The 12314-nt window shown below is 33.9% G+C and overlaps 4 protein-coding genes across 5 annotated transcripts; all 4 read right to left on the minus strand.

Annotated features, from left to right (window-relative positions):
- Positions 1-1935: 1935 nt before the first annotated feature.
- LOC110420065 (G-type lectin S-receptor-like serine/threonine-protein kinase At4g27290) lies at positions 1936-6255 on the minus strand. 2 transcript variants are annotated; one of them, XM_021433236.1, is made up of 8 exons: positions 6104-6255; positions 4268-5666; positions 3795-3905; positions 3404-3561; positions 3099-3309; positions 2717-2954; positions 2482-2632; positions 1936-2413 (listed from the first exon to the last, which is right to left on the minus strand). In XM_021433236.1, the coding sequence occupies exons 2-8, from the start codon at positions 5571-5573 to the stop codon at positions 2105-2107; spliced, it is 2484 nt and encodes an 827-aa protein (XP_021288911.1). In that variant the 5' UTR covers positions 5574-5666; positions 6104-6255; the 3' UTR covers positions 1936-2104. The 2 variants fall into 2 exon arrangements, with proteins under 2 accessions (XP_021288911.1, XP_021288913.1); XM_021433238.1 differs by lacking the exons at positions 3404-3561; positions 3795-3905; positions 4268-5666; positions 6104-6255 and having other exon boundaries at positions 2717-2809; positions 3099-3237.
- A 561-nt stretch (positions 6256-6816) lies between these two features.
- LOC149527029 (sesquiterpene synthase 2-like) lies at positions 6817-7267 on the minus strand. Its single transcript, XM_089784124.1, has 2 exons — positions 7229-7267; positions 6817-7113 (listed from the first exon to the last, which is right to left on the minus strand). Exons 1-2 carry the CDS (start codon positions 7250-7252, stop codon positions 6817-6819), a joined length of 321 nt encoding a protein of 106 aa, XP_089640250.1. The 5' UTR covers positions 7253-7267.
- A 298-nt stretch (positions 7268-7565) lies between these two features.
- Positions 7566-8402, minus strand: LOC149527030 ((-)-germacrene D synthase-like). Its single transcript, XM_089783936.1, has 3 exons — positions 8086-8402; positions 7786-8004; positions 7566-7713 (listed from the first exon to the last, which is right to left on the minus strand). Exons 1-3 carry the CDS (start codon positions 8400-8402, stop codon positions 7566-7568), a joined length of 684 nt encoding a protein of 227 aa, XP_089640062.1.
- Positions 8403-8590: 188 nt separating this feature from the next.
- LOC149527031 ((+)-delta-cadinene synthase isozyme A-like) lies at positions 8591-9058 on the minus strand. The gene is made up of 2 exons (XM_089783937.1): positions 8930-9058; positions 8591-8818 (listed from the first exon to the last, which is right to left on the minus strand). Exons 1-2 carry the CDS (start codon positions 9056-9058, stop codon positions 8591-8593), a joined length of 357 nt encoding a protein of 118 aa, XP_089640063.1.
- Between the last annotated feature and the right edge of the window lie 3256 nt (positions 9059-12314).

Genomic DNA, 12314 nt, shown 5'->3' on the forward strand with positions numbered 1-12314 from the left:
CAGTTTTATCCTAATTCTTGAGTTTCTCCTCACCTCATTCTCTCTCTTTCTTTTTCTTTTTCTATTCTTTTTTATTTTTTTATTTTTACTTTACTCTCTTTTCTGTAACTTAACACTAAAATTACTTCATTATTTAAAAAAAAAAATGAGCTTGTGAGTTTGGATAAGGAAGAACAAGACCATTCACCACCATTGTGTGAAATTAATAAGAGGTAAAGTTTTTTTTATATTATTTAATTAGTTATATATTTAATCATTGTGTAAAATCTCGTATATGGCATTTAACTTGTTATACTTTAAGTATTATAATTTTATATAGTATTTTAAGTTTAATAGAAATAAAATAAAAATATTAGATATTGATTGTATCAATTTTTTTAAATTTGATTAAAGTATGAAGAAGTTGAAAACAATTGATAAATTCTTTAAAAGAAAAAGAAGTAAATCGTTCAAATAATTCTCTTAAACTTGAGCCATCAAGCCGTTTGAACTCAATTTTGAAAAAATTATTGGTTAAGTTTAACATATTAATTTTTAAAATTTTTAACCTTTATTCCTCTTTATTTTTGACCTCCCAACAAAAGTTAGCTTCTTCATCCCTAGTTATAATGACATGTCTTTCCCAAATATTTCTAAAAGGCCTTAGCTGATTACACAAAACATATCTTCAAATTGGAATAATTAAGGGATTGAACGTATATACAAGATCCAACTTCATGAAGTTGCAAGGAATATAATCTGACTCCAGAATGAAATTTGTAATTATAAAGTTTCACAAATGCTAGTTATATAGCACTAATGATCAGATAGTGTAGTCTCTTGAATGGATAATTTGAATATGAGTGGCTATTTTATACAAATATTTCAAATAAAAATTAATTTTAAAGAGAATTATGACTTTCTGAGATGAGCATAGAGGAGATTTGTCTTCACATTTTCTATAATTATAATTATGAGTAGCCTTAGCATCATAGTTTATCAATTAGTTCATGGGAAGCTTTGAAGAACAACATGAGGCAATTAATAAGTACTCATAACTATATATAAAAGAAAGGATAGCTTCTATCTGAAGCATTTTGCTTGCAAAATACAAGCAGGGTGCCACATGGTTGGATATTTCAGTTGTATGGATGTTTGAAGTCCTAGGATAGCAGTTGTTTGGGGAGAAAGAAATTTCTGAGAAACCTTCCCCAATGTTGACAGGGACTTTTCATATCATCTATTAAGACAAATTGACTTCCACTAACCCCCACCACTTTCCCCATTTTAAGGGTAATAAAAACAAGTTGATTTTTTCCAAATTAAATTGAGGTATTTGACAGGCTACTAATGATCTCAAAGAGTGGGCCTCGGCACAATTTGAACATCATACACAAAACTCCACCTGGTTTAGCTCCCAACTGTGTTAAAAAAAAATCAATTAAAATTTGTTCTGTTCTTGCTTGTAATGTCTGCAGATCATATATGAATCAGATGGAGTAATAAACATGTCTAATCCAGAGAAACCATGGAAATAACAGGCGTCAGGACAGATGAATTAATCAACCCTTTCTGTTAAAAGAAAAGGTATCACATCCTTAGCTATTTTGGCTGAATTAGCTCCAACCACCTGGCAAACGCCTTGTCTAATTTCTACTCCAATTTTTGGTACAGAGCTTGAACTGAAAATTGAAGATGAAAAATCTTTGTTTCAAAAACATCAAGGAAATTGACACTTTGTTGTGTTATAAAGATCCTGTAGAATAGTTAGTTTATGCTACTAACTATCTTAGGTTTCATGGGAACTTTCAAACTCAGTGCAAGTAAATGCACTTTTCTGTCACAGGAAAAGCTGTTGAGATTTCCTTATCTCAATAAACACCTTGTGACTCCTTTGGAAGTCAAAGTCAATACGAGTGGGTGTGTGTTTCCATTAGAATTTTTAGCTGATTTATGTAAAACCTATGTGTAAATTGAATATTAAGGTGTTGAACATATTAACAAGATCTAACTTCTGAAGTTACAGGAAGTAATCAGAGATTAAAAATATCCAAGAAATAGATAGGCTTATATGGACTTAGAATATGAGGTACAACAATCATGGTACAATGGCAGCACGAGGTTTCTATCGAGCCTTCAACTGTGAGATAGTAATATCATTGGTAGAAGATGATCCAAACATGCTTGACGAAGAATCTGTTTGATCATGTGATCTTTTGTCCATTAGAAAACCAGGTTCTTTGGGCTGAGTTAATGCATTCTCACTACCTAACATTACAACCACCGAAGACATATTTGGCCTGTCCTCAGGATAATATTGCACACATAACAGACCAATCTGGATGCACCTCACTGCTTCAGTTAGAGCACTCGACTCTTGTAAAAATGAATCCATCAAGTCTAAAGGCCTTCCCTCCTTCCAGAGTCTCCATGCCTGACAAATTATAAACATCTTGTTATTTTTTGTTCAATTACATTGGCAAGTAAAATCTTCACACTTACATGCCCAATAAGGTTAAGGCTCTGGTTAGGTTGGGAGAACCCTCTATTTTTCATGCCACTTATTATCTCCAGCACCAGTATTCCAAAGCTAAAAACATCTGATTTTACTGAGAATTGCCCTTCAAATGCGTATTCTGGTGCCATATAACCACTACAGAAAACGATCAAAACAAAAGAGATAAATGAGATTGAGTGGTAGATTCATGCACCAGAAAAGGGGAAAAAAAACACTTACTATGTTCCAACAACTCTGCTTGTGTTGCCCTCAGTTTGGTCTCCTCCAAATGTCCTAGCCAGGCCAAAGTCTGAAATTTTTGGGCTCATCTCACTATCAAGAAGAATGTTACTAGTTTTAAGATCTCTGTGTATAATCCTCAACCTTGAATCATGATGCAGATAGACAACGCCCCGAGCAATACCACATATAATATGATATCTCTTAGACCAATCTAATAGCTTGCTTCTTGTTTTATCTGGCATGTATTGGTTGTCACATTAGCTAATACCCAGCAAAAAACTTTTGAAGCAGGCAATTGGGGCAAAAAGATAAGATATACTTTTGATAAATTTACACCATTAATAAAGACCTATGTTTTATGGTGGTTAGGATCCAATACCGAAAATGAAGAAGTCCAAGCTTTTGTTTGGCATATATTCATAAACCAGCATCCTTTCCTCTCCTTCAATGCAGCATCCGAGAAGCTTTACAAGATTCCGATGTTGAAGTTTGGCTATAAGTGCTACTTCATTTTTGAACTCATTTGACCCTTGTCCTGAGCTTCTCGAAAGTCTTTTCACAGCAATTTCTTGTCCATCTTCCAGAGTACCCTGGTAAAAGTGTACTAACAGAATTGTTACAATATGCTGAAAAAAAAATGCCTTTGTTGTAGTGGTTATTTTCACTAGAATGTGGCAAAGTTACCCTATATACAGGCCCAAAACCACCTTCTCCTAGTTTGTTGCCGATTGAGAAGTCACTGGTGGCTTTAGCTATTAAAGCTAGGTTGAATAATTGGAGTTCTGAGTCTTTCTCTGCCCCTTCATTGCTCCTGTCACTAACCCCGTGATTTTCTTTTCCACCTGAATCAATAGAAACGAGTGCTGAAATTAGCCTGTGGATTGTTGTATTACAGCAAACTGCATTTTGGTCAAGCATATTTATGAACTAGGCGCCAGAGTCAAGAGTCTCAGACTCTCAATTTAGTTCTTTGTTCCCAGTGAGGGGAGTTTCTAACTCTCCTAACAGCTTTGAAAACGTTCTAAGACATTGTTAATATATAATTTTCAAGGCAAAAAGTGCAAGCAGTTGTTACCTTTTACCCTCGCATGTCTTCTCCAAAGGTAATAGCTGACAAGAAGCAGACCAATGACAATGAATATGACAATTGCCACTGCTATCTTTATTTTAGTCTCACCTTCTTCTCCTTCATAGAAAGTTTCAATAATAGTTTAGAAAAAGTGGTTAAATTATAGTTAAATCTCTAAGTCATACTGTGATAGGGAATGGTTTCATATATTGGCTTCAAATTTAAAGAAAAAAATGAACGTAGTTATGACATAGAACTATTTCATCGCTTTCATTTTGTAACAGAGGGTTCAGGCAATGGTTGTACATGGTGGGCGGTTTATATGGGTCAAACTCTATTTTTCCTATGTAAGATTACAAACTTATGTAACCCCATTGAATTATTGAATCAATGAAATAGTTCATGGCATAGAAAAAAAAAGTTATGTAGTTTCAAGAACACTCAGCTGCCCAACAAAAATACTACAGGTAAGCTCATACCTGTTTCAGAAGCAGACATCCGAATATATAGATCCTCCCCACCGGATTTTAGCTGTGTAATATCTATCAAATCACCAAACCAAATGGCACAACCACTGCCTCCTCCCCTAATATCTATGTTTGTGTAGGCCATGCACGAACAGTTCTGTAAGCACTTGGCCCTGCATTCCTTGAGATTCATGCTTTTGTTTACCCAAGAATTTGTCGTATCTGGCAGTTTCAATCCACCAAATTTGATGAATCCATCTCCTTTCGTGCAGTTTAGTGGCTTATTGCGCTCACACCCTTGAGCCAAGTCCAAGGAATCCCAATACAGTGGTGACTTAGGCTTGAAACCTTTTAAACATTGACATGGTGGCGTTTCAGAATTATCACAACTACCATATGCACCACAGTGTCCGTAGTAGTCGCAGAAGTCCCTAGGTGTGAATGAATACAGCAGCCATGTGCTATTTTCTTCATTCCATATGTAGTGCTGACCCTGATAGTTGGTTTGGTTCAAAGTGTACCTCGCAATCACTGATTTATTTTTGAGGTAAAACATGTTGTACACCTCCTCTTCATTCCATACAAAGTTAAACTGAAACACCCACTGGAAGTTGTGCTGAAAATTTAGACTAGGCCTTAACTTCCGAGCACCACTGTACCTGAGGCCATTCCAGGGACCTGCCCGAAAGTATTTACCTGAACCTTTCCACCCATAAGCATCAGGGTACTTGTATAGCGCTATCCCTGTAGTGAAGTCGCCAGGAGATGGATCATCTGAACTTGTCCATGCTGACAGACGTCGATCAAGACCAGTTCTCAAGTCCCACCCAAGTTTCATCTCTGGTAGTAATGTATCAGCTGGATAATCAAAGCTTTGCCACAAATAACTTTCGGAGTTACCGTCCTGTTCTGCCTCTCTGAGGACAAGATTTCCGGAATCTAAGAGCTGCACTACTGGATTTCGAGCTTCTTTCGTCGAGTTTGATGACCAAACAACACCATTTCTTTGACTGAGAAGTACAAGATTGCCTGTGCTGTTTATCTTTAGCAAACCAGGCCCGTCATTTATCGGGTTTCTCCTGTTTGCTACCCACACCACAGTTTGGCCTGGGATATTCTTGTACCAAATTCCCAAGTAACGGTTCTTTGAGCTTCCAGGACTGAAGAAGCCCAGTTGAAACTTTCCTTCTTTGGAAACAAGGCTCCGGCCATCAGTAAGAGACTGAGAGGAGGTAAACATATCTACTCCATGTGAGAATCCAGAGAAGAAAACTAGTACAATGGTGTTTATGAGAAAGAAAGCCCAGAGAACATCCATTGTTTTCCAAGCTTTTTTTACAACTCACCAGGCATAGAAAGACCTATGTAATAGCTGTTCACAACTAACTTCTGACTTGTATGCCGGTCTTCCCTGAAATTAAATTTGGTAGAGATGTAAAAACCGTATGCTTTATTATCAGGACAAGACTAGCTGAAGACATACATTTTGTTTTCAAGTAAGAAAAGTCTATGCATGCTCTGAAAACAACTTTGAGCCAATTGGTCTTAAATGAAGTTGTCCAAGGAAACGTCGAAAGGAGGCAAAAGGAGGAATCACAAGAAACAAATATAGACAACTTCAAAGAACCCATATCCCAAGCAAGCTCACATAAGAGTATGTCATTTACAGCGTTGAAAGGGCATCTTTTCGTTAAGATGAAACCATTTCACGGCCGCTGATCAATGAACCTTAGCCAAAGTCCAAGAACAAGTAAACTCAACAATCATAACACTATTTATATGAAGATTCAGTATGGTACTCTGATCAATATAACCTTAACAATATTTAACTCATGAAACATTTCTCACCAGTAAGCATTTGCTAAAAGCACAAGCGACAAGCATCAACTGGAATTGAAATCATTGGCCCAGTATAAAAGTTCGAAGGGTATATCCTGAATCTAACATCTAAACAGGGAGAATTGGGATCTCTTTGTTTTCAAGATTGCATTTGGTGCAGTTGCCAGTTCCAGTACATTTTCAGGAAGAAATCGATTCATAGCATGTGCAATAACTCCTTGTAAGGTGACAACATTCAATTCTTTTCAACACAGTGATCCAAATAACTTTATTGATCTGCTTCATGATTGTAGATTTTCCTATGTCCCCAGTCAATATACCCCAACTCATCAAATATCTCCAAATTTGGTCTCTGATCAATGTTAATGGGCCAAGGGAAACACATGTCCATAAATATGCCTTGAGCAAAAGATTTACTGGCCCATATACCCAAAAGGCCCAATGTAGAAACCCCCATGAACTCTACCCGCCTTCTTGCTTGGCCAAGTAATAGTGGCAAAGACAATTTAACATCTTTTTTTAGCTAAACGAGACAATTTGACATCTGAAATTTCATTCCGGTTTATAAGTTCTAATTAGTTACAAACATGCATAAAACGACACAAAAGTACCATGTATTATTCTTTTATTACACGGAGGAATTCAGACAATCTACCAAAAGATTTCAAATTCAAGACAACTTGAACAATTTTATTTCTTATTTATTCCACATTAATTCTTTCTCAAATTGGGATTGGATCAATCATCAATGAAGTGATTCCATCCTTTAAAGCTTCTCCAACATGTGTGTATCCATCTCCTTCCTTGTAAAGGAAATCCATCACCCTTGCAAGATTGAGAATCCGTGTGAGGACCGGCATTGGAACCCGAGCCGGTGGCCTTACCAATTCCTGATTTATATCCTTCCAAGCATTCTCAATTTGCTTGTTCAACTCATTGCATGCCTTTTCTTCTGAAACCCCATGTTGCTTCATGTAGCATTCAATAGCCGATGCAACATGCCCTCTCTCTTGCTCAAACTACAATAGTAAAATTAATTTCTAAATAAATATATAGGTGTTATTGATTAAATGCATGATTTTAGTCTTATTTATGATTGAATTATATGTTTTATTTTAACATTTAGCTTTTTACCTTGTGTGAAACAATATAGTCCATGAGGGGGCAATTATGGAAGAAGCTCTGACAATCTTAGGCTTGTTAGATGCCCATTGAAAGATCTCTTTGGTCACGTCTCCCATTCCAACAAAAGATGTGACTGTAACCATGATGTAGCCAGAAGATGCTAAAGCGTTGGTCATGTACTCCTCCATTGTTGGTACATAGTTTTCATGGTACCATTTAGCCTCAACGAAATAAGCTTGAGATAATTGTTTCATCTGGGAAATGACGAGATCTTTTGTTAATTTGTGGTCCTAATAATCTTTATTTATTTCATGTCAAAAAAATCTTAAATGAGACAAGAGTAGTGTCAATTTACTGATTTTTTTGCATATTTGACACGGTATGATTTTTCTTGCTCTGTCATCACTTCCTCCATTTCTTCATAAACGTCTAAGAGTGCCTTGTAGAACAATTTCATATATGCTGGCAGTCGATCCATACAGTTAGTATCCCACCTGAAATTCAATCAAATTCTAATGTTGAAGTTATCAAAAAAGGTAATTCAATATAGTTATAATATTGCTGACCTCTCAATAGCTTTGGTAAAAAGTTGAAGTTCTTCAAATGTGCCATATGCATCATATATATCATCCATGGTAGATGCCATGACTATTGCTTTTGTCAATATCTGTCTAGCAAAGGAGTATTGAGGCTCAAAGTACACTCCCAATATCCAAAAGCAACCTTCAACCAATCTATCTCTTGCAAAAGGTAGTTTTCTCTTGAAGTCTAAATCTTTCCACCACCTGAAATAAAACCATTAGCACAACTATAGTTCTTTATTATTCATAAAGCAATTCATATATATGGATTAAGAAGTTAATCACCTAGAGATCTTGCTTAGCTCTTCCTTGTGCAGATTTTGTACTAAGCTGAAATCCAACTTGGCAAACTTCAGTAACTTTTTGTCATGTGAACTATCTTCTTGATATATGGAAATGAATCTCCTAGCTTCCAACCTTTGCAATCCCTTGCGGATGGGTCGTTTTCGGGCATGGGAGACTAGTACTGAAAGGGGATACTGACATAGGCTAGTTTCGGCAGACTCTAGATGAGTGGTGGTGAAAGCAAGTGCTCCTTTCAATATATGTTCTCCATGCGTACGAAAATGAGCAGCTTCGTATAATTCTAGCAAGCCTTTCATATCACTTTGCAAAAGGACACCTTGAAGTTTCCTTTGTCATCTTTGAACTTGTTGAATGTCTCTACTCAATCAAGGGAAGGTAATAAAATCAATATATACTTAATTAACATGTACAAATTAACCGTAAAGGGAATCAAATTGGACTTACCACATTGAACATTAAAGCCGTGCTCTCTAAGCAGTTGGAATCAAAGAGATGTAACCTCCAGATTGTCATCATCTTTGTAGTCTTGATCGTAAATATTTTGTAATACATCCTCTATCTCCCTTTCAAAATGGTAACTCACACCTAAACGCTTGATTGTATCAATTAAACGTAATTTCTGAGATAGTTGATTATCTGTAGGTACCGTAAGTATCCTCCTCACTTCTTGTTTCAATTCTTCGTAATGTAGTTGGGTCGTAGTATCCACATTCTGCACAATTGTAAGGGAAAGAAAAACAAAATTGCACATACATGAATCAGCATAGACACTAGCCACATAGTGAGGAATTAATTTAGTGAATTAACAATCTAAACTTGGTACCACTCGAGAAGGACATGAAAGGAAAACATCCCCACAAATGCTAGGATGAAAGTTGGCGGAGCGAAGATTCTCATTGGACATGGAATCGTGAGCTGAAACAGGAAGTGATGAAGAAGCTAGAGAAGACATTTCTTGGGATAGTAAGTTGGAAACAGTAGATGTAACTTATCGAATTGGTTGTGAGCGAACAAGGCCCTAGATTGTACTATTTACAGAAATTTTGTTCGCTTTCCCTCTGCCACGTTTTTGGTATTCTTTAATTCAGTAAGGTGGGACTTGGACAGGTGCATACATATAAACAAAAACGTATAATTTGTGTGGTCGCATGCATATCAAAATTATTTTGTAAGATAATGTCAAAATTAAAGGAGTAGTACATAATTTCGATGTATGAAATAGAGCATTTAAATTACCAAAAATGTGACTATTGATTTAAATTGGTATGCTTTTAGTTTGAAGCTGAGAAAATGTTAGACATGAATATGCAACATCAGCATCATTTCATTTCTTTCTCAACAGTTAAATTTCTCATAAAAAGGTATTCTAAGGAATCCATTTAATTATATATCATAAAATTGATACAAAATCAAATTTATGTCAAACTTAGACAAATCAAAAATAAGTTTACCAGTGTCACAGTAAGGAACTGCTTGAGTATCTTACAAAGCAAAACCAAATAAATGAAAATCATGTAATCTGTTGTGATAATGTTTTATGCTGAAACAAAATGAAGGTTTGCGTATCGACCACAAATCTTCAATATTTGCTTACTCATATCAGTATTCACAGCCTTTCAAACACCTGTTTCTGCACTGTTGCTTGTACCCAAGGCCATTAAGCTCGATCTCTTTGAAACTTCTTTCTATATTACTGAAACCTTTTGATTGATTGAACAAAGAAAATAATAATAATTAGCATGTGTTTTATTTTTTTTACTCCAATAAAAGGAATTTATTAAATTATATATCATAAAATTGACGCGAAAATCAGGTTTATATCAGAATTAGACAAATGATAAGTAAATTTACCATTATCTCGGTAAGGAATTGTTTCAATATCCTACAAAACAAAACAAAGCAAATGAAAATCATGAATATCTTACAAGTAATTCAATAATTCATTGTATGTATATCCACACGATGATTATATATATACATATATATCACATTTTTTTATAAAAAGAAAAATAAAAATAATTTATTAAATTTAAAATTACTAAAGGAGACAGTTCAAGAATATTAAGGCTCTATGAAACCAAAAAGAAACACCTTATCACCAGGCCGAGAATATTGAGACTCCATGAAAACCAATTTTTCCAACGAGGTGGCCAAAGAGTTGTCTTTTTTGAAAAGTATGCATGAAAGTAACATCACCAATAATTTTAATCAAACAGTATCTATTTAATTAAATGTAAGGCTAGAACCCACTAAAATCAAATATGATAGTCAACATTCAACCAAATTAAGATAACCACATTAAAGTCGATGTTACATTTCTGGACGATATGAAATATAAACAGTAAAAGAATCCTTTGGATGCATCGGCATTGACAGAAATTGGATGATTTTGATTTGTAAAGTAGCCAGGGCATGGTCTTTATTTCCATGGTTTGGTGAAAATTTGGATGATATTGATACGACTGGAGTTCTGGACCGCTGGCTTTTTCCCAAGAAACCTTTCGTCGTCCAGAGGCTCAATAATTACATTAGTTCACTTGTCATACATCACAATTTTCATTTTGTTATCATTTATAAAAATTTATTTATACATGTGAATAGAGGTTACATAAAATTGAATGCAGTTAAATTGTTCAATCTTTCAATTTAATTGGAATAACATGTATCTTAATCTTCAACAATTGTGTATTTAAAATTAATGTCGATAAAAAATTATAAAAAATATTTAAAATTTACATCACTCAATTTTAAAATAGATGAATTTTTTGACCGAATTAATTATTGTTGATAGATCATTTATGTAATTAGGTAATGAATTGTTATACAATATAAAAAAAATGAAAGAAACTCTCATTTCCCAACTAATGCAAATATGAATTGAACTAAAATTTGAGAAAGTAGGAGCGAATTATGAGGTCACTTGTCCTCATAACTTTCTTTCACTGGGGCAACAAAATTTTATCTATTTTTATGTCTCCAGGCAAAGAGAGTAGTACAGTAAAATTTCTATAAATTAATATTCAGATAAATTTATAATCTTGATTAAGTAATATTTTTGATTGATCCCAACTTAGGATCAACATGGTAAATTTGTAATTTGATAAATTTAAAAGATAATACATTTAAAAAAACACATAAATCACACTTAATATATAAATTAATAATTCTTTTATACATCAAATTTATATATATATATATATATATATACACACACACACACACATAACTCAATTAGGAGGCCTTTATAAAATATGATTCCAATGTTTTCTTTTTCTTGAAATTGATATATCTTTAAACATCTCATCTCTAACTTTTTTTTTAGTGTATTAAGAAGTTTTGGTGTAGTGTTCTCATATTGTAAGAGAAATTATACAATGTGATTGTTACTTTGAATTCATCTTTACACGAGATAGGTTCCAATATAAAACTTTCATTTTTTACTTCATCTTTTTTATCATTTCCCATGACGTTCTCAATAATTTGCTTATTATGAATAACGATAATTCGTAATTCGGTAATTATGTAATATTTGTATAATCTTAATACATAATATATGTATTAAATTCAATATTTTGAAAAAAATTAAAAAATACTATGATAAATTAATTTTTTATTAATTAATGCATAAATTAATAAATTATTAATTTATCAAATAAAAAATATCGGAATTAATTAATAAATTTTTATAATCCAAGAGTATTAATTTATGGAGATTTTACTATATATCTTTTACTACTTTGCTAGCAAGCTTAACACTTCTTATTTCTATACATTTTTACATAGTAACATATTTGAAGTAAAGTCCATTCGGTTGCTTCCCAAAAGCAGCTGATGCTACATCACTTGATGGATAACTAAATTTAATCAGGCTGAGAAAAAAAAAAAGTAGATTTAATCAAAGTATAGGGAAAAAAAATATCATTCATATTCATGCTGACATTTAATCAATGTAAAGAAAGACCAAATGAGTTGAAAAAACGAAGTAAGAGTAAACACCATCATGCTTAACTGTGCTAATGTCTATGCATTGATGATGCTAAGAGTGTAGCATAGGTTACAATCATTCAACTCTGGCCTTAGTATAAGATGATTTTGCCTTTTGCCTTATTATAAAATTATAGTTCCCTACATGCAAAACCTAAACATGGTAACACACAAACATCCAAGCAAGCACATACTCCTCAATCTTCACTGCGTGAGAACTCATT

The sequence above is a fragment of the Theobroma umbraticum genome, unplaced genomic scaffold, assembly GCF_002168275.2.
Source record: "Theobroma umbraticum cultivar Fairchild unplaced genomic scaffold, ASM216827v3 scaffold_67.0, whole genome shotgun sequence".
Taxonomy (NCBI): Eukaryota; Viridiplantae; Streptophyta; class Magnoliopsida; order Malvales; family Malvaceae; genus Theobroma; species Theobroma umbraticum.

Excerpts from the sequence above, each read along its gene's own strand:
- LOC149527029 (XM_089784124.1), bottom strand. The coding sequence starts at position 7,252 with ATGGACTATATTGTTTCACACAAG. Across the intron at positions 7,114-7,228 it reads ACTATATTGTTTCACACAAG|TTTGAGCAAGAGAGAGGGCA; the intron begins GTAAAAAGCTAA and ends TTACTATTGTAG.
- LOC110420065 (XM_021433236.1), bottom strand. The coding sequence starts at position 5,573 with ATGGATGTTCTCTGGGCTTTCTTTCTCATAAACACCATTGTACTAGTT. Across the intron at positions 3,906-4,267 it reads GATGTCTGCTTCTGAAACAG|GAGAAGAAGGTGAGACTAAA; the intron begins GTATGAGCTTAC and ends CTTTCTATGAAG. Across the intron at positions 3,310-3,403 it reads GTTTTGGGCCTGTATATAGG|GGTACTCTGGAAGATGGACA; the intron begins GTAACTTTGCCA and ends CACTTTTACCAG.
- LOC149527030 (XM_089783936.1), bottom strand. The coding sequence starts at position 8,402 with ATGAAAGGCTTGCTAGAATTATACGAAGCTGCTCATTTTCGTACGCAT. Across the intron at positions 8,005-8,085 it reads GAGCTAAGCAAGATCTCTAG|GTGGTGGAAAGATTTAGACT; the intron begins GTGATTAACTTC and ends GTTTTATTTCAG. Across the intron at positions 7,714-7,785 it reads TTTACCAAAGCTATTGAGAG|GTGGGATACTAACTGTATGG; the intron begins GTCAGCAATATT and ends ATTGAATTTCAG.
- LOC149527031 (XM_089783937.1), bottom strand. The coding sequence starts at position 9,058 with ATGTCTTCTCTAGCTTCTTCATCACTTCCTGTTTCAGCTCACGATTCC. Across the intron at positions 8,819-8,929 it reads TTTCATGTCCTTCTCGAGTG|AATGTGGATACTACGACCCA; the intron begins GTACCAAGTTTA and ends ACAATTGTGCAG.